At 42.9% G+C, this 22,270-nt stretch overlaps 1 protein-coding gene across 1 annotated transcript in view; it reads left to right on the forward strand.

Annotated features, from left to right (window-relative positions):
- Nucleotides 1-22,270, forward strand: part of LOC126188274 (salivary glue protein Sgs-3-like) — a 39,444-nt gene that overhangs the window by 38 nt on the left and 17,136 nt on the right. The window contains exons 2-3 of the mRNA XM_049929855.1: nucleotides 11,478-11,594; nucleotides 17,243-17,532. Of these exons, the coding sequence (XP_049785812.1) occupies nucleotides 11,478-11,594; nucleotides 17,243-17,532 (407 nt within the window). The remainder of the gene's footprint in view (nucleotides 1-11,477; nucleotides 11,595-17,242; nucleotides 17,533-22,270) is intronic.

The raw sequence follows: 22,270 nt of genomic DNA on the forward strand, positions 1-22,270 counted from the left end.
AAGAACGTATTATTTTGTTCATTACGGTAGCAACGGAGCTTCTTAAATTCTACAACCTCGAGGCAGCAAAGAGGGTTTTGCGTTTCTTTTATTTTTTATTTAATAAGCCGATGTAATTTAGCAGTCTGTCACAACGAAATGCTATAGCTATCAAGTTTTTAAGTATTCTTGGAGAGAATGAATTTAGTATAGACTTGTGCAACTGAGCAGAAAAATAAACGACATATAAATATTTTTAAGCATTACCTCAAAGATCTGCAGTAAGATAAGAGTAACGTTTGCAAGCGTCATCACAGGAACATGAAATTCACTGATTGAAGTCTAATCGCTCCGACAGCTGCTAAGAAAACTTACAAACAGAGAGAATCGGATAGTTGTTACGTTACACGATAAATCGCAAAAATTTGAAGGTTGTCGATTCTACTAAATTCCTAGGGACTGCAACAGTGAGCAGCTAAACTGGAAGTAGTCACACTGAAAAGATTGTGGAGAAGGCGAACCAAAGACTGCGTTTAACTGACAGAACACTTCGAAGACGCAGCATATCTACTAAAAAGACTATCCACACTACGCTTGTGCGTCCTCTTCTGGAGCAGTGCTGAGCGGTGTGGCATACTCAGCACGTAGGATTGACAAAGAGCATCGAAAAACTTCAGAGAATGGAAGCTCCTTTCGTGTTATCACGAAATAGGGAGAAATTGTTACGGGTATGACGGGCGAGTTGGGGCGCCAAGTCCTAAAACAAAGGCGTTTTTCAATGCGACGAAATCTTTTCACGAAATTTAAATCACCAATTTTCTCCTCCTAATGTGAAAATATTTTGTTGACACCCACCAACACATGGAGAAACGAACATCATAATACAATGAAAGAGCTCGCGTGAAAATATTTAGATATTCGTATTTCCCCATATGGTGCTGTAGCGTGGAACTATCAAAAAATAATCTGAAAGTTGTTCTATGAACTCACTGCAACACAAATAAGTGTCAATCGCAAAGTTATTACGTCAATGTAGAGATAAAGACTGACTGACAATCTTATGTGTGTGATTTTACTGAAAGTAAGTAATAAATTTTCTTTTTCTAACTACTATGCTTTTTGCTGCAGTGAAGTCTCTCCCAAGCTGTGGAAGTGGGATTTTTTAAATTCTGTACCGCGTTCTGAAACGAAAACGACGCCCTTCATGGGCCACGGGTTCGAAAATCCCAGCAGCCACTTCATGCTTTTCTATGCGATCCGTTGAAGAGATGTCAAGATAAATGACGTGCTTCATCCAGTGAAAAGCGCGAAAATTTTTTTTCGTGTTTTTGATTTCAGTTAATTTTACAAAAACATCGTTGTCTCGGAGTTCTCAGAAACGACGTGTGTTGTTACGGTGTACGAAGAACAATAAAAATTGCGGCAGAATCTCTCTTCTGTATTATACAGGAGAAATGGTTAATATTCAGTGATATGACAAGAACGATCATTCGAAGCAAAAATATTCCCTTAAATATGGGCTCTAAAATACATACTTTTACACTGTGAGCATTTCATCTTCTATACTGTGAAACAAATCTCTTTTACCTCAACCTTTTTGGTTTTTCATAGTTTTAGAGGAGGCAGTGCGGACCAAAACCAGAAAAAAAGTCCCGTAAACATGGATTCTAAAATGCATATCTTAAGATCTATGATGACTTGTTCAGCAGGAGAGACATGTTTTACAGTAACGAAGATGAACAAGTGCTCATAGCTCTTAAGGTATGCATTTTAGAAGCCATGTTTATGAGACTTTTTTTCTGGTTTTGGTCCACACTACCACCACTCAAAATACTGAAAGCAAAGAACTTTTAGTAGTAGGAGAAAGTTATTTCACAGTATCGAAGATAAAGAACAGCTCATAGCTCTTAAGGCATTCATCATAGAGCCCATGTTTACCAGACTTTGTTGCTTCGTGTGGTCGTTCCTGTCATGTCTCTTAATAGTGACCATTCCTCCTGGGGTGCCCTTTATAGTAAGCTGATTTAAGCAGAGAATGTCACACTGGTGATGTTAGATGGTGTCAACGAGCGCTAACATGAACACAGATGTACAGCTAATTCTTATCTTTCCTTGTCATGTACTGTTGTACAGCTTTTTGTCTTCATTTCTTACATGCCATTTGAACCATTTTTTTTTTTTTTTTGTCTTTCAGAAAAATGGTTCAAATTGCTCTGAGCACTATGCGACTTAACTTCTGAGGTCATCAGTTGCCTAGATCTTAGAACTAATTAAACCTAACTAACCTAAGGACATCACACACATCCACGCCGGAGGCAGGATTCGAACCTGCGACCGTAGCGGTCACTCGGCTCCTGTAGCGCCTAGAACCGCACGGCCACTTCGGCCGGCGATGTCATTCAAGATTCTCTATTTGTAAAATGGCTCTAAGCTAAACAATGTGTCCCACTAACTCTGGTAATACAAAAGATTTTGTCTTGTGCGCTTGTGGCCATACATCTCCCCTTACGTTTTCTAAAACATTTTCAGCTATTCTACTCTTCCACCCCTGTTCAAGTGTCATGATTTATATATCCCCATCTCCGAATTGCAGAAAGAGGTTCTCATGGCGCAGAAAATTATCCACAAGCAGCACATAACTGTTCTTTTGCACCTCCATTTCCCCCATGCCATCTTTAAGAGAATAACTTGCTAGACAAGCTGTTACCTGCCCTTCTGTTATAAGTACCAAATCTTCTTCGTCGAAATCCCGGCACGTAGGCCCAGTGCACTATATCACCTGGTTAAGCTTAGCACCATGTTTCATAATGTTTGCGACCTCAAAGCCAGCAATTATTTGCATTATCATCATGAGGGGGGGGGGGGGGGAGGGTGAAAAAAAAAGTAAGATGAAAGCAGACTTTCATGAAGGAATCTTTCCCTACGGTACCAGTATTCGCTCTACACACTAGGAGTCATTCACTTTTATTTCGTTTCTAAGAACTCGCGCATTTCAAAACCTAGAATCATCTAGGCAATTAAATGACTCCATTTTATCAGAAGTTGCTTTGGTAATTCACAATGCTTCATATCGTCTGCTGGAACTGTTAAGAACAAAGATGACGAAATACAAACGATTATTATTATTATTATTATTATTATTATTATCGTCATCGTATAACATAAGAGCACATATAGAGGTTTTGGACAACAATATGAGGACACGGCAAAACACGCACGCTTGAACATAAATGCAGATGCTAGCCAAGATTGCAGGTTTCGTTAATGCATTTGACCGCAGAAGAAACCTGCCAAGCGTCCTCAATAAGTCGCAAGTGTCAGTCGTGGTCATAACAGTATTCTGTGTAGTCGCGAGTGCATTATGTCGGAACTAAGTGGAGTCGAAATCGAGGAAATTGTTGGTACCCGTATGGTTGACGCTTCCGTAACCAAAGCAGCCGAAGTATTTGGTGTTTCAAGAGGCATGTAATCGTTTATACCGTATAACACAGAAAGCAGGAGAACGTCATTCGCTGTCACAACAGGGAGCAAAGCGTGCTTTGAGAGATTCTGATGGGCGGTCACTGAAGAGGATTGTGATGAAAAATACGAGGGCGACAGCTGCGAAAGTCGCTGCAGTAATGAATGCCGCACTTGCGAACCCTGTCAGAAGAAAAACAACAAAGGGAGCTCCAGAAGCAAAACTGCTGGGCGACCTGGAATTCAAAACCACTCATCGGCAATGCAAATGCCCTTAACAGTAAAATGTGATGTTGAAACCATAAAATCTGGACCGTGGATAAATTTAAGTATGTCACTTGTTCGAATGGGTCTTCCTTCATACTGTTTCCAACTTCTGGACGAGTTTACTTACCAAGTGAAACATTGCGGGGCTTCGGTGATGATTCACGTAGCCATTCCATGGGGCTCGTGGTTACTCTGCAAGGCCCCATTACCGCCAATAATTATGTGACTATTGCCGGCCGGCGTGGCCGAGCGGTTCTATGCGCCACCGTCTGGAACCGCGCGACCGATACTGATGACCTCAGTTGTTAAGTCCCATAGTGTTCAGAGCCATTTGAACCATTTTTTATGTGACTATTGTGGCTGATAGGGCCGCCCCATGGTGCAGTGTGGTGTTTTTTAGTGCTGATGCTGTGTTCCAAGACGACAGAGGTCCCTGCTCATACAGTTTGCATCGTCCTGGACTGGTTTTGTGAGCAAGAGGATGAATTTTGCACCTCCCGTGCCCCCTCACAGACACTAGACTCAATATATTTGAAGTACGACTGGATGTCGTGAGTGAGGAGTGCGACCATTTTAATGATTTGTATTACTATTCTAAAAAAAGCTGATAGTCCGCAGAAAGTAGTCACTGAATGTTAATGGATCTTCTTCATTTTGATAACGCGTGTTGGGCGTGACCAACCACCAGATGACCTGCTAAATTAATAACACATTTTTACATTACAAATGTGAACACATACAGAATCGTGTTTGTACAGGCACAATGGTTTTTAATTAAAATTCAAAAATTTTTACAGGGATACTTACCACAATGCAATACGAGTACCGTGCTGTGACAAGGAAGACTTTCGACTTACAAGGCATCACGTTACTGTATTGACATAAGAATAGTAATACTGATGTAACGGCTAACAGAGGACTGAACGGGTTGGCAGAAAAACAATTCGTGATTTCGACAAAAATATTTTTAATAACGTAGTGAAGCAGACAGTGTTACTTAAAGACAAGGTCGCCCACATTTCCATTTTGGCTCCTGGTGCGACAAATAGCTAACGCCCTTAGGAAAGCTAAAGTGCACGTTGGGTCCCGTACGAAGTAAAGCTTGGATTTTTTCTGCGCCATAGTTTATGCAGTCATGTAGATGTTTGTAGGATTAGATGTGAGGCTTGTGACAATATTTGCTTAGCCCAAGTGGCAATCGATTTGTCAAAACGGTCACCAGTTATGCCCAATTCAGCATACTTTAAACATTCCACCCATGGAATATGAACATTTTAGAAGACCTTGAAATTTATGTTCATTTTCGTACTAACCCAGATAGTGTAATCAATGAGCAACTAATAAGTAATAAACAATAGTTTTTCAGCATTTTTGATGAGCTCCTAGCTTAATTTTTCTTCATATTTCAGCAGTACAGTTGTACTATTTTCTGTTTTATTTGTGAGGTACACCTAGTGTCAAATAAAAGCAGTTACTATGTTACTAAGATTTTATGCGTGGGTTTGACTTGTAACACTTGTTTTAAATAACTTTTTGTTTTTGCTACATCTTGGCATGAAATACATACCGCTCTAAAATCAGTATAAAAATCAGCCCACATTGTAAAATAAATCTTATGATAAAGCAACGTATTGGCGGTATGCAGCGCTAGCACTCACACGCCATTTACCATAAGCGAGTTTACTTACGTTGTGATTAGAGCAGTAATAATGAATCTTCTGTTAGCTGTTCATGTCAAGTCAGTACTTCTGTTCTTACGTGAACACAGTAACTTCATGTATAGTAAGTTGAAAGACTTCCTTGTCAAAGTATTGTACTCATATTACACTGTGTTGCGTGTTTCTATAAAAATTTTTGAATTTTCATTACAAACCATTGTGCCTGTACAAATACGATTCTGCTTGTGTTCACATTTGTAATGTAAAAATGTGTTATTAATTTAGCAGGTTATATGATGATGGGCGACACCCGAAAAGCGTTATGAAAATAAAGATCCATTAACAATTAGTGACTAACTTTTGTGACCTATCAGCTTTTTTCGAGTCATAATATAAGACTTCAATGTTATTGATGCTTTGGTGTCCTTTGGAGAGAAGGATGGTTGATCTTTATCCACATCCATCAGAGTTACCTGAACTTGCCACAGTTTTGCAGGAAGAATGACAAAAGATTCCGTTGAAAACCTTAAGGTCTTGTAATTATCCATTCAGAGACCAGTGGAAGCTGTTTAGAATGCCAACGGTTTTCCTCCAAAATGTGTTGTATTTTCATTCATAAATGTTAAACTCAATTTTCTTTTTCAAGTGGGTGTTTCAACGTTTTAACAGCCATATGGCCAGATATAAAAAAAATATTTTGTCTTTCATTTTACTCTACACTACAACATATTCACAGACGATCAAAGTTGAAATGTATCGTTTTAGTAGGTTTGCTTTAAGTAGTGCTTTCCAGAATCCACAAGCTATGTGCCTCAAGTCAAACAAGGCATCTTTGGCCAAACTTCGGATCGCAGTCCGCTTTCGTATCTGAGAAATCAGCACGTCTGATTGCTATTCAGTGGTTCGACTCCCGGCCGGGTGGGAGATTTGTTTTGTTGTTCACATCCAAGTTTTTTTCCACCCCTGTAGTTGTACATCCACAGTGAATTTACATGTTAATATTAAAATCGGACAATCCGATCGCAGGGAGCTCTCGGTGCCACTTTCGTACTCTATCAGACCACTTTTAAAGGTGTGAATCGTTAATTTATACCCGATATGTCTTGCTGTCTGATCTTCCGCACCATAGTCACACGCGGCAGCTCTATAACAAGCCCACTTACAGTTCCCTTGTGCCGTGCGGATGTGTTTGAATGATGACCATTCCCGATGGAGAAGATAAAGCCGTGAAACTTTCGTCGTTGGGTTGGCGTTCTGGACTTAAAATTCATTCCAGTGTTCTTTCGACTCCTCGGTGGCATCGAAAACGTCTGTTGGGTTGTTTGGGGGAAGAGACGAAACAGCGAGGTCATCGGTCTCATCGGATTAGGAAAGGATGGGGAAGGAAGTCGGCCGTGCCCTTTCAAGGGAACCATCCCAGCATTTGCCTGGAGTAATTTAGGGAAATCACGGAAAACCTAAACCAGGATGGTCGGACGCGGGATTGGACCATCCCGAATGCGAGTCCAGTGTGCTACCACTGCGCCACCTCGCTCGGTGATAACGTCTGTGATCCGAAAATGGTGGCACTGACAGCCTGGAGCCCCCACTTGGGACATATCGGCCACTGAGTTGCAAGTCTTCTAATTTGACGCCACATTAGGTGACTTGCGTGTCTATGACGTCGATATGATGACGAGGACAACACAACACAATCTCCCTCCCGCCCGGGAATCGAACCCGGGCACACTGCATAGCAATCAGACGTGCTGATTACTCAGCTACGGGGACGGACTGCGATCCGAAGACTGACCCAGGGTATTTTGTTTGTCTTGAGGTGCATAGCTTGTGGATTCTGGAAAGCACTACTTACAAGTAAACGTACCAAAACGACACACTTCAATCGTCTTTGAATATGCTGTAATGCAGAGCGACATGAAAGACAAAATATTTTTTTAGATCTGGTCATATGGTTATTAAAGCGTTGAAATACCCATTTGCAAAAGAAAATTGAGTCTAATATTTCTGAATGAATACCGTTGAAATGGTAACAGACAAAAAATTCAAATAAAAGTTCTGTGGTTCTTAATGAACGTTACAATAAGTCATCCATATTTGTCGAAATAGCCACAATTTCGAAGTACCTCCCCCACTATTTTGTTTCTGATTTCGACGTTTGACAAACAGCAAAGCCTATAGCGTCGTTAATATCAAATTCAATCACATAACAATTTATGCCAGAGATATATAATGAGACGGTATTCCAAATAAGTATTTATCAGAAATCAGCTAGAAATATCTCCACATCGCTATGTGGAACTGATATATGTTCGCTTCCAATGCCAATGGTCATGTTGGGTGGTTTAATAATTATTTCCCACACAAATACACTGAAGCGCCAAAGAACGTGGTATAGCCATGCGTATTCAAAGACAGAGAGAAACAAGCAAGCAGAATACGGCGCTGTGTTCGGCTGGTACAGTTGCTAGATCGGTTACTGCTGATACAATGGCCGGTTATCAAGGTTTCAGTGAGATAGAACGTGGTGTTATAGTCGGCGCACGAGCAATGGGACACAGCAACTCCGATATAGCTGAAGTGATAGATGTAATGAGGATTTTCCCATATGACCATTTCACGAATGTACCGTGAATATCAGGAACCCGGTAAAACATCAAATTTCCGACATTGCTGCGGCCGGAAAAATATCCTGCAAGAACAGGATCAGATTCTTGTAGATTTCAATGCTGGGCCATCAACAAGTGTCAGTGTGCGAACCATTCAACGAAATATCATCGATATGGGCTTTTGGAACCGAAGGCCCACTCGTGTACCCTTCATGACCACGACACAAAGCCGTACGCCTCGCCAGGGTCCTTCAACACCGACATTGGACTGTTGATGACTGGAAACATGATACCTGGTCGGACGAGTCTCAAATTGTGTCGAGTGGATGGATGCGCACGGGTATGGAGTCCTCATGAATCCATGGGCCATGTCAGCAGGGGACTGTTCAAGCTGGTGGAGGCTTTGTAATGGTGTGGAGCGTGATATGGGACCCCTGATACGTCTAGATACGACTCTGCCAGGTGACTCGTACGTAAGCATCTTGTCTGACCACCTGCATCCGGTCATGTTCATTGTGCATTCCGACGGACTTGGGCGATTACAGCAGTACAATGTGACACCCCACACGTCCAGAATTGCTACAGAGTGCCTCCAGGAATACTCTTCTGAGTTTAAACTCTTCCGCTGGTCACCAAACACCCCCGACATGAACATTATTGGGCATATCTGGCATGCCTCCAAAGTGCTGTTGAGAAGATATCTCCACCCCCACGTACTCTTACGGATTTATGGACAAATCTGTAGGATATATAAATGACCTAGTAGATAGTGTCGGAAGTTCCATGCGGCTTTTCGCGGATGATGCTGTAGTATACAGAGAAGTTGCAGCATTAGAAAATTGTAGCGAAATGCAGGAAGACCTGCAGCGGATAGGCACTTGGTGCAGGGAGTGGCAACTGACCCTTAACATAGACAAATGTAATGTATTGCGAATACATAGAAAGAAGGATCCTTTATTGTATGATTATATGATAGCGGAACAAACACTGGTAGCAGTTACTTCTGTAAAATATCTGGGAGTATGCGTGCGGAACGATTTGAAGTGGAATGATCATATAAAATTAATTGTTGGTAAGGCGGGTACCAGGTTGAGATTCATTGGGAGAGTCCTTAGAAAATGTAGTCCATCAACAAAGGAGGTGGCTTACAAAACACTCGTTCGACCTATACTTGAGTATTGCTCATCAGTGTGGGATCCGTACCAGATCGGGTTGACGGAGGAGATAGAGAAGATCCAAAGAAGAGCGGCGCGTTTCGTCACAGGGTTATTTGGTAACCGTGATAGCGTTACGGAGATGTTTAACAAACTCAAGTGGCAGACTCTGCAAGAGAGGCGCTCTGCATCGCGGTGTAGCTTGCTCGCCAGGTTTCGAGAGGGTGCGTTTCTGGATGAGGTATCGAATATATTGCTTCCCCCTACTTATACCTCCCGAGGAGATCACGAATGTAAAATTAGAGAGATTAGAGCGCGCACAGAGGCTTTCAGACAGTCGTTCTTCCCGCGAACCATACGCGACTGGAACAGGAAAGGGAGATAATGACAGTGGCACGTAAAGTGCCCTCCGCCACACACCGTTGGGTGGCTTGCGGAGTATAAATGTAGATGTAGATGTAGATGTAGGATTTATGGCGACAATTCCCTCCAGCACAGACATTAGTCGAGTCCATGCCACGTCGTGTTGCGGCACTTCTGTGTGCTGGCGGGGTCCCAACACGTTGTTAAGCAGGTATACCAGTTTCTTTGGCTCTTCAGTGTATATTCTACATGTACATTCTGCACGCATTGTTCTATACATATTTTTTTCTTTTAATTTTATTTATCTTTTAATCTTTTTACATCTGACGTTTTCTTTTTCAAGTTTTAACAAGTTTCAGATTTAATTATTTTATATCTCAAATTGTTTTTACATTATCGTTGTATCATTATTATAATTCCGTCCAATAATGACGAAGTGCAGAATTGTTTGGGTCAAAAAAAATCTGAATGCGATGTTTCAGTGCCTATATTATCCCGAATTACGGTGCAAGGTTCATTTGGACATGTGTGCCGTCAGTCGTGCACGGATAGCCAAATGGTAAGGCGACAGCTCGTAATAAGCGGGAAATCCGGGTTCGAGTCCCGGCCTGGCACAAATTTTAATTGTCGTCATTATGTTTTACAGCTTATGTTTGTCCTTTGCGGATTTAATGTAAATCTGAATGCACCAGGCACAGGGATTTCGACAATCTGAGTGCACTGTTGTACTGTGCATCAAAAACAATAGAACTTTTATTTGGAGTCTATTTTTGCATCTGTAACCTATCGTCGGTATTCATTTAGAAATATTTAACTCAGGTTTTTTCATGAGATGTTTCACGCCCTCAACGGCCTTAAGGGCATATATAAAAAATACGTCTCTTATTCTGCTGTACACTGCAACATATTCAAAGCCCATCAAAATCTAAGTGTATCCCTTGGGAACGTTTACCTGTTAAAAATGAATTTCCAGCTTTTCTTCTTACATCCAAAGGGGCAGTATTTTATAGAACGGGCAGCCACTGAATGGGAGCAGAAATGACAGTTTCAGAAATAATCTTCATGGCCTCACTCAGAAGTACAGAGAGGCGCTATATTCAGCAGCTGAGTACACATATGCGTAGCCTATCTACATTTGCTCCCTAAGTGATTCTTTTTATTTTGTGGAGCAGATTTACTCTTGAGCGACACTTCTTTCACGAGTTTGTACAGTACTGCTTAAATATCATTGCCAGTCGACGGTGAAACATAGATATTCAGGGACTTAGTGATGGAAAACTTCGAGCACGTCAAATAACACGTGTAACTTCCTGTTTATCTCTTTATTCTAGACATGGAACGCTGGTACCATAATTTTACTTGGGTTTTGTTTGGATTATTTCTAAATGTACTCATTCAATATGGTGAGGTCACTTGGAAGCGTTCTCTTAGACCCTTCGGTCAGAGAGCATGTTGTTAAAAGAACATGCTAGTTTCTGTCATGCAATTATATCAACAAGCTTCAGCATCTGGCATTCCGTCCATACAGTGTATTAATTTACCGTCAGCTGACGAAAGCTGCAGTCGATTAGAGGCCTCTCTAAAATCCAGATACAACCATTGTTGTGAGCGCTAGCAACAGAAACTCCGACTTTTTCTAGAGCGACCCTGCTCGACTGGAATTATCAACGACCTCCTGGTTGTAGTTGAGTCTATAGGAACAGTGATCAGCACCCGCCAGTACCGTGATAGCAGGTTTAATATAAAACTGTTTCCACATCCATCACAACTACTCAGCTGCTGCTGAAATCTATTTGCCATTTGGTGAACAGTTTCCTGAAAATTCTATTCAAACAGGTCATGGCACTTACAATTGTCTGTGTAAACTGTGGCTAAAAGGTCCTGATATGCAATTAAATTATGGAAATAGGAAGATATTTACTTAACTGTGAAATTTTAATTTTCTCTGATTTGTGCACGAAATGATACCGAAATTTTGTCTGTCTTTCTAGCTGTCGACTGCTTTATCTGTGACTGCCGCCGTTTCAAGACCAAGGTGGTCTCCCTTCGCTCAACGGGCATACTGTTCATCACCTGGTGAAGTCCTCTGCAGCAGTGACTGTTCGCAGGTAGTACTCTCCTCTATTGGTACAGTTCCTAAGTTGGCGGAAGGCTCTTTTTCTTTTCGTCTTACCTGTATCCCACGTAATCCACACAATGTTGGGCAAGCAAATGAGATTTTAGAGGTTTTGCTCTTCGCCGAATGTACACTGCGCAACACACTTAGAGGATTATTTCTTCGAAACTCCGTAACTGTCTCTCATTGCGACGTAGAAGTTTGATATTTGGCTCAAGGGTGCCTCAAACATTCCTCTGTAACGTGCAGAAGTATAGCACCTTGCGAGGTCACGATCAGGCTCAGCGACGCTTCATACAACAACGTGTCGACACAGACCAGAGATCGGAAGTACATGTGAGGTGTAAGGTGGGATGACTACGTGCATTGACACCAAATTTTGCTACAGTTCTGACCAGCACCACAGTCGTCGTCTCACACCATGGGAAGGTCGTCAGACCCCCTCTTATTCTCATGTCACAGCATCTTTTCACGCCTCCACGATGTGGGTCATCAATCACGCGTTCTTCTTATGGGAGGTACAGGAAAACATTTTAGACACATTGCTGTTCAGAACTGAAACGTAAAGCCATAGGGCGTGGCATAAAGGGTGTAGATGATGCCATCCCTTTTCTTGGGGCATCGATATTCACACATTTACATCTACATCTACATCCATACTCCGCAAGCCACCTGACGGTGTGTGGCGGAGGGTACCTTGAGTACCTCTACCGGTTCTCCCTTCTATTCCAGACTCTTATTGTTCGTGGAAAGAAGGATTGTCGGTATGCCTCTGGGTGGGCTCTAATCTCTCTGATTTTATACTCATGGTCTCTTCGCGAGATATACGTAGGAGGGAGCAATATACTGCTTGACTCTTCGGTGAAGGTATGTTCTCGAAACTTTGACAAAAGCCCGTACCGAGCTACTGAGCGTCTCTCCTGCAGAGTCTTCCACTGGAGTTTATCTATCATCTCCGTAACGCTTTCGCGATTACTAAATGATCCTGCAACGAAGCGCGCTGCTCTCCGTTGGATCTTCTCTATATCTTATATCAAACCTATCTGGTACGGATCCCACACTGCTGAGCAGTATTCAAGCAGTGGGCGAACAAGCGTACTGTAACCTACTTCCTTTGTTTTCGGATTGCATTTCCTTAGGATTCTTCCAATGAATCTAAGTCTGGCATCTGCTTTACCGACGATCAACATTATATGATCATTCCATTTTAAATCACTCCTAATGCGTACTCCCAGATAATTTATGGTATTAACTGCTTCCAGTTGCTGTCCTGCTATTTTGTAGCTAAATGATAAAGGATCTATCTTTCTGTGTATTCGCAGCACATTTCGCGGATGAGAACAGCAGTTAGCAGTTTGTTGAACAACGAAACGACATCCTCGACAACCTTTGACACTACAGACACCGCTCAGACTATTCAACACTTTTATAAGGACATCGTGCGCCAATAACGCCACTGAAGGTGATCTCGTCTATTTGGAGTGCTTCACGACCACAGTTTTTCCTCTGATGTACTGGGTGGAATCACCAGGGGTTCTTGAAAACAGTTCTATGAAATCTGAACGTGTTAAAAAGCAGCAAAGGGTGCTTACACTTCGCCACTCTTCTTGTTTCACACCTCCTACGCTGTGATCACAGGGTAGTGTGACGTAGGCGCATGCGTGAATAAAACGGCAAAGGCTCCTCCCGCTTCTGCAACACGCTTAGTGCCAACCGCCTGTATTTGTGCGCGCTTTAACAATGTGTCTGTACACGGACAGCATTGTGGCAAAGTATTATCCACTTGCAGACGGGCAACCCCTTTACGTCCCTCCGATTCGGCGGGCGCTAGAGCAGAAGTGTAGCCTGCCTGCAGGCGCCTATGACCCCTACCAAGCACTGTCTCTGTACAAGTACATTTTTAAAGTGCTCAACAAAGGCGGGTAGGTAGCATGGAACGTGTTGCTGTTGCTCATCCAACTCTTAACTGTAGTTTTCGACTGTGAAATATGCAAGAAAAGGCACCCCTAGAGGCCTTTTCCTGTCTGTTCTGAGCGGCGGTGTGTCTGAAATGAATGTTTTCCTCGGCCACCCAAAAGAAAGCGGCGTGATTTCAACGCTGGTCGTCAAGGTTCTAACCTCTACCAAGGACAAGTTAAAAGAAGGGGTCTTTAGACGACCTTCCCATCGGCTAGCACGTCCACAGTGGTGTTGGGCAGAATTAAGGTGAAATTTGATCTTTTTTTTCTTTTTTTAAAAGAATGGCTCTGAACACTACGGGACTTAACAGCTGTGGTCATCAGTCCCCTAGTACTCAGAACTACTTAAACCTAACTAACCTAAAGACATCACACACATCCATGCCCGAGGCAGGATTCGAACCTGCGACCGTAGCGGCCGCGCGGTTCCAGACTGAAGCGCCTAGAACCGCTCGGCGTGAAATTTGGTGTCAATATGACATTATTCACTCACTTTACAGCCAAATCAACTGAGCTCCGGCCTTTTCTTCGCATGTGTCGCAGAATCCGAGGTGGCACGTCGCCACACTTCTGTATCATTACAGAGGAATATCAAATTTCAAACTTCTACGATGCAATGGGACACTATTGCAGGTTTCGAAAAAGTGACTCGTTAATTGTGTTGTGACGTGTGCTAACAGCGCATTTGCTCTGCTAAAGACTGTAGTTACAATGAAACTGATGTAGCATAACATTCACACATCATACGATGTTCATAGAAATACAACGTGGGTATAAAGACACTGACAGGAAAAAAACGAAACACCACAATATAATTAACGCCGAGTAATGAAATTGTGTAAGTATACTACCGGCCATTAAAATTGCTACACCATGACATGCTACAGACGCGAAATTTAATCGACAGGAAGAAGATGCTGTGATATGCAAATGATTAGCTTTTCAGAGCATTCACACAAGGTTGGCGCCGGTGGCTACACCTACAACGTGCTGATATGAGGAAAGTTTCCAACCGATTTCTCATACACAAACAGCAGTTGACCGGAGTTGCCTGGTGAACAGTTGTTGTGACGCCTCGTGTAAGGAGGAGAAATGCGTACCATCACGTTCCCGACTTTGATAAAGGTCGGATTGTAGCCTATCGCCATTGCGGTTTATCGTATCGCGAGATTGCTGCTCGCGCTGGTCGAGATCCAATGACTATTAGCAGAATATGGAATCGGTGGGTTCAGGAGGGTAATACGGAACGTCGTGCGGGATCCCTACGGCCTCGTATCACTAGCAGTCGAGATGACAGGCATCTTATCCGCATGGCTGTAACGGAACGTACAGTCACGTATCGATCCCTGAGTCAACAGATGGGAACGTTTGCAAGACAACAAACATCTGCAAGAACAGTTCGAAGACGTTTTCAGCAGCATGGACTATCAGCTCGTAGACGATGGCTGCGGTTACCCTTAACGCTGCATTACAGACAGGAGCGCCTGCGATGGTGTACTCAACGACGAACCTGGGTGCACGAATGGCAAAACGTCATTTTATCAGATGAATCCAGGTTCTGTTTACATCATCATGATGGTCGCATCCGTGTTCGGGGACATTGTGGTGAATGCACATTGGAATCGTGTGTTCGTCATCGCTACACTGGAGTATCACCCGGCGTGATGGTATGGGGTGCCGTTGGTTACACGTCTCGGTCACCTCTTGTTCGCAATGACGGCACTTTGAACAGTGGACATTACATTTCAGATGTGTTACGACCCGTGGCTCTACCCTTCAGTCGATCCCTGCGAAACCCTACATTTCAGAAGGATAATGCACTACCGAATGTAGCAGGTCCCGTACGGGCCTTTCTGGATACAGAAAATGTTCGATTGCAGCACATTTTCCAGATCTCTCACCAATTGAAAACGTCTGGTCAATGGTGGCCGAGCAACTGGCTCGTCACAATATGCCAGTCATTACTCTTTATGAACAGTGGTATCGTGTTGAAGCTGCATGGGCAGCTGTACCTGTACACGCCATCCAAGCTCAGTTTGAGTCAATGCCCAGGCGTATCAAGGCTGTTATTACGGCCAGAGGTGCTTGTTCTGGGTACTGATTTCTTAGGATCTATGCAACCAAACTGCGTGAAAATGTTATCACATGTCAGTTCTAGTATAATACATTTGTCCAATGAATACCCGTTTATCATCTGCATTTCTTCTTGGTCTAGCAATTTTAATGGCCAGTAGTGTAACATATTGAAGTGATTGACATTCCAAATTGACAGGTTAATGTAAGCGCGAGGTAAGCTGCTGCAAATGTGAAATGCTATGGCCTATATGTGCTCGACTGGAGACAGATCTGATGATCGAGTAAGGCAAGGCAACACGTCGACACTGTAGAGCATTTTGGGTTACAATGGCGGTACGAGGCCGAGTGTTGTCCTGTTGGAAAACACGCCTTGGAATGCTATTAGTGAATGGCAGAACAACAGGTCGAATCATCAGACTGACATAGAAATTTGCAGTCAGGGTGCGTGGGATAACCATGAGATTGCTCCTGCTGTCATACGATATCGTACTCCGGACTATATCTCCAGACGTAGGTCCATTGTACCTAGCACGCAGACTGGTTGGATGCAGCCCATCAGTTGGCCTCCTTCTAACCAATATAGGGCCATCACCCGCACCAAAACAGAACCAGCTTTCATAAAAGAAACCGCAGCAAACCTACATCCTGCCCTCCAATGAGCTCTCGCTTGACACTACTGAAGTTACAAATGACAGTGATTTGGGATCAGTGGAATGCAAGCTACAGGCCATCTGACTCGGATCTGTTGTTCGAGTAACTGATTTGTAACAGTTCGTTGTGTCACTGTGGTGCCAAGTAAGCGCCAGGGCCATACACCGAACACAGTTGTCTTCCTCTCCTTAGCGGAACTTGGCTGTCCGGAGCACGGAGGAGGAGGAGGAGGAGGGGGAGTAGATTAGTGTTCAACGTCCCGTCGACAACGAGGTCATTAGAGACGGAGCACAGCCTCAGATTAGGTAAGGATGGAGAAGAAAAGAGGCCTTGATCTTTCAAAGGAACCATCCCGGCATTTTCCTTAAGCGATTTAAGGAAATCACGGGAAACCTAAATCAGGATGGTCGAACGCGGTTTTGAACCGTCATCCTCTCGAATCCGAGTCCAGTGTGCAAACCAATGCTCTATCCCGGTCTTAATGTGATGGTACATTCTCGTGACCATCGCTGCCAGCTTTCGTGAACAGTGGCCACATTTCCGCCAGGTCTTTATGCAGTGTCGCAGGAGAAACATCCAGCTTCTCGTACCCCTATTACACGACCTCATTCAATGTCGATAAGATGTTGATAAATGGCGTCTTTGTCGCCTGAAAGACATCTCACCAGGTCCAATCTCAAAGGCAACTAACTGCAGCATGCAAACCTGATTTGCTTCCTCATAGTAGCCTTATCTTCGACGACAAGCGCAAAATTTGATTAATCATCATCTTTCAGATGTAGCAACACGACTGCCAACTTTCGTATCCGTTGCAACTCCTCCTAGCTGTTGCGATTCTTTTTTGTCGTCACTATACGTCACGTGAACAGTGAAACTTATTTATTATTTAAACAAGAAAGGCAAACATCTGCTCCCCTTTCGAGAATTTGTGATCGAATATTGTTTTCTTAAACAGGTGCAGATTTGTCTTGGCAACCTGGAAGATGGATACGATCCTTGGCCAATGATAACGTGCAGTACGACTAATGGAATGAAATGCAGTGCGGTCAACAGAACGTGCGTCCCAGCGGAGCAGTCTGATTGTAAATCAGCTATGGACCAATTCCCATGTAACGCCGTCGGATCCTACCCTGACCCGTACGACTGTAAGAAGTACCACGTCTGCCTTAACGTCGGAGAGCCGGCGGAGCTGGGATATTGTCCTGGTACTGACGAAGCCTATAACCCTCTCACAGCAGACTGCACGTAAGTTGCCAGCAACCGTTATTTCACGATACGGTTCATCCCAAATGCGACTCAGACAATGTAAGGACTATTAACCAATCATACAAGTTTTATGCTTACAGTTATTCCTTGTATCTTCCATAATTAACGAGCAGGCTAATATTGCCAAGTGATCTTTGAAATCGCAATGCATTAAGCAGAGTAATAATTCTTTATTTGCAAATTTGGTCATATTACTGTATTTGCTGCATTTATGGGCTGCTTTTAAACGGCCACGACGTGCGCTATCTCGTGAATTAAGACCTTAAGCATTTTATTTAATTCTTTCTCTGTGTCTGCCACAACTGCAAATCTGATGCAGTGATTATTAATATCATAAATTTTCATTCTAGTCGTTTTTGCTTTCATTGTTGACATTCCGTGCTCGATGAACATATTAAATAAGTAAGGTGACAGAGGGAACCCCTGTCTCACTCCACTTCCAATTTTTGCTTCTTTCTTGCTACCATTAGTATCCATTTCAGTAGTTTGACTTCTGTGTATACTAAAAATTAGTCACCTGCCATTCCAAGTCAACTCGTACTCTGAACACAGCTTTAAATAACAATTTCCAGTCAATCATATTAAATGCTTTTTCTGTGTCTGTAAACGAGGTACACAGAGGCGTCAAAAGTCGTGGGATACCTCGTGCAGCTTCGTGGCACGGACTCAACAAGTCGTTGGAAGTCCCCTGCAGAGTTATTGAGCCATGCTCCTTCTATAGCCGTCCATAACTGAAAAAGTGTTGCCGGTGCAGGAATACGGTCACGAACTGACCTCTCGATTATGTTCCATAAATGTTAGTTGGCATTCATGTCGGACGGTCTAGGTGGCCAGTTTTGTCCAGAATGCTCTTCAAACAAATCGCCAACAATTGTGGCCCTGTGACGTGGCGCATTGTCATCCATAAAACTTCTACCGTTGTTTGGAAATATAATGTCTAAATGGTCTCTAGGTAGCCTAACATAACCATTTCCAGTCATTTATCGGTTCAGTGGGACCAGAGGACCCAGTCCATTCCATACAAAGACAGCCCAAACCAATAAGGAGCCACCACTAGTGCCGTATTGACAACTTGGGTCCCTGGCTTCCTGGGTCTACGTCACCTTATCATCAGCTCTTTACCACCTGATATCGGGACTCATCCGACCAAGACACGGTCTTCCAGTCGTCTAGGGTCCAGTGGTCTAGGAGTAGCGACTTTGATTAGTAATCAAAATGTCAGCCGTCCCGGGTTCGAAAGCCGCCGCCGCTTAAATTTTGGTTAACAATCAGCACTGGTGGCCGAAGGATTTCTATAACAAGTCACCCAGATTCTACAAACGGCATTGTCAAAGAGAGTGGAGAAGTGGGCAGAGGGGCAGAGGTTCAGGACACTCTCTAGCCTCTGGAGCAGAAAACTGCCCCTCTCCCCCCCCCCGGGGGGGTGGGGCGGGTGAGCAAGAATCAGCAGTGATAAACGGCATGAGGATGCAAAGGCAATGGAAACCACTGCATTAAAAACACAGGACATCTGGCCTGTAATTGAAAAACGCTCAGTCTGGATATAGTAGCGGTCAGTGAAGCGAAATGGAAAGAGAAAAAGGGTTTCTGGTTAGCCGGGTATTGAGTAATATCAACAGCAGCAGCAGAGAAAGGCATAACAGGATGAGGATTCGTTACAAATAGGAAGGTAGGGCAAAGAGGGTGTTACTGTGAACAGTCCAGTATAGGATTGTTCTCATCAGAATCGATAGCAAACGAACGCAAACAACGATAGTTCAGGTATACATGCCGACGTCGCAAGCTGAAGATGAAGAGGCAGAGAAAATATACGAATGTATTGAATCGGTAGTACAGCACATAGAGGGAGATGGTGGACTAGAATATAGTTGTAGAGGATGGAGTAGAAGAAAAGGTTTCTGAACAATATGGGCTAGGGACAAGGAATGATAGAGGAGAAACAGTAATTGAGTTCTGTAATAAACTTCAGCTAGTAATACCGAATACTCTGTTCAAGAATCACAAGAGGAGCAGGTATACTTGGAAAAGGCCGGGTGATACGGGAAGATTTCAGTTGGATTACATCACAGTCAGAGATTCCAAAATCAGATACTGGATTGTAAGGCGTACCCAGGAGCGGATATAGACTCAGATCACAATGTAGTAGTGATGATCAGTAGGCTTAAGTTTAAGAGATTAGTCAGGAAGAATCAATACGAAAAGAAATGGGATACGGAAGTACTAAGGAATTACGAGATACACTTGAAGTTGTCTAAGGCTATGGATGGAGCAATAAGGAATAGCTCAGTACGCACTACAGCTGAAGAGAAATGGACATCCCTAAAATAGGCACTCACAGAAGTTGGAAAGAATAATATAGGTAAAAAGAAGGTAACTGCGAAGGAACCATGGGTAACAGAAGAAATACTTCAGATCATCGATGAAAGAAGAAAGTATAAAAATGGTAAAGGAAATTCACGATTACAGAAATACAAGTCGCTGAGGAATGAAATAAGTAGGAAGTGCAGGGAGGCTAAGACAAAATGGCTGCATGATCCACTATTAGAATCAGAATTTAAGAGAGCTCTGGAGGACCTAAGATCAAATAACGCAGAAACATACCATCAGAATTTCTAAAATCATTGGGGTCAGTGGCAACAAAACGACTATTCACGTTGGCGTGTAGAATGTATGAGTCTGGTGACATATCATATGACTTTCGGAAAAATATCATCCACACAATTCCGAAGACTGCAAGAGCTGACAAGTGTGAGAATTATCGAACAATCAACTTAACGTCTCATGCATCCAAGTTACTGACAAGAATAATATACAGAAAAATGGAAAAGAAAATTGACGATGCGTTACATAAGGACCAGTTTGTCTTTAGGAGAGATAAAGGAACCAGAGAGGCAATTCTGACGTTGCCGTTAATAATGGTAGCACAACTGAAGAAAAATCAAGACAAACTCATATTATTTGTCGACCTGGAAAAAGCATTCGACAATGTAAAATGGCACAGGTTTTCAAAATTCTGAGAAAAATACGAATAGGGATGTAGGGGGATAAGGTAATATATAATATGTACAGGAGCCAAGAGGGAATAATAACAGTAGGCAACCAAAAACGAAATACTTGGATTAAGAAGGATGTAAGACACGGATATAGTCTTTCACCCATACTTTTCAATCTGTACATCGAAAAAGCAGTGATGGAAATAAAAGAAAGGTTCAGGAGTGGAATTAAAATTCAAGGGGAATGGATATCAATGATACGATTCGCTGACAACAATGCTATCCTGAGTGAAAGTGAAGAAGAATTACATGATCTCTGAATGGAATAAACAGTCTAATGAGTACATCGAAGAAAAACGAAAGTAATTAGAAACTAATTAGAAGTATCATAAATGAGAACAGCGAGAAACGTAACATCAGGATTAATGGTCACGAAGTAGATGAAGTTAAGGAATTCTGCTACCTAGGCAGGAAAATAATCAATGACGGACGGACCAAGGAGGACACCAAAAGTAGACTAGCACTGGTAAAAAGGGCATTCCTGGCCAAGAGAAGTCTACTAGTATCAAACATAGGCCTTAATTTGAGGAATAAATTTCTGGGAATGGAACCCAGCATCGTCTGGTAGAGAAACGTGGACTATGGGAAAACCGGAACAGAAGATAATCGAAGCATTTGAGATGTGGTGCTATAGATTAATGTTGAAAATTAGTTGCACTGACAAGGTAAGGAATGAGGAGGTTCTGCAGAGAATCAGAGAGGAAAGGAATATGCCACTCTGGAGTGAAGAAGTTTGCACAGGATTGGAATTTGTGGCTGGCCGCATCAAACTAGTCAAAAGACTGATGACTGAAAAAAAAAGAAAAAGAAAAGAAAAGGATGTCGTGCTATTAGCAAGTTGCCGTAACCTATTAGCACCACGTCTCGCCGGACTGTCCTAACGGATACGTCCCACATTGGTTTCTGCGGTTATGTCACGCAGTACTGCTTGTCTGTTGGCACTGACAACTCTACGCAAACGCCGCTGCCCTCGGTCGTTAAGTGAATTGTGTCGACCACTATATCGTCCGTGGTGAGAGATAACGCCTGAAATTGGGTATTCTCGGCACACTCTGGACACTGTGGATCTCAGAATATTGAATTCGCTAACGATTTACGAAATGGAATGTCCCATTCGTCTAGCTCCAACCATCATTCCGCGTTCAATGAATGTTAATTCCTGTCGTGCGATCACAATCACGTCGGACACCTTTTCACATGAGTCAGCTGATAGCCCTGCCAAAGCCAAGTCTTTTTATACATTTTGTACCCGATACTGCCGCCATCTGTATATGTGCATATCGCTATCCCATGATCACTCACTGTATATGCGTTTTGTTTACTTCTACAGACTCGGAGAAGGAACTAAATACATTCTTCAGGTCTCAAAAAAAAAAAAAAAATATCAAGAAGGCAAAAGTCGTTTACAGACAAGAAGGGAAGCTACGGAAATGTGGCTCTGGAGGAGAATTATAAGAACTAGCTGGACTGTCAAAAAAAAGTGACATGGTTCCACAGGAAATTGGAGGGAAGAAAGAACTGCCGAAAGTTATAGGCTCACATGAAGTAAAACTTGATGGATACTTAATCGGACATGATATTCTGCTACCAAACGCCCCGGAGAGGGTCGAAGAAGGAGTTCTTACCTCGACCAACACAGTCGACGAAAAAAGTAGCGCGGTCTG

Source organism: Schistocerca cancellata, chromosome 5 (assembly GCF_023864275.1).
Source record: "Schistocerca cancellata isolate TAMUIC-IGC-003103 chromosome 5, iqSchCanc2.1, whole genome shotgun sequence".
NCBI lineage: Eukaryota > Metazoa > Arthropoda > Insecta > Orthoptera > Acrididae > Schistocerca > Schistocerca cancellata.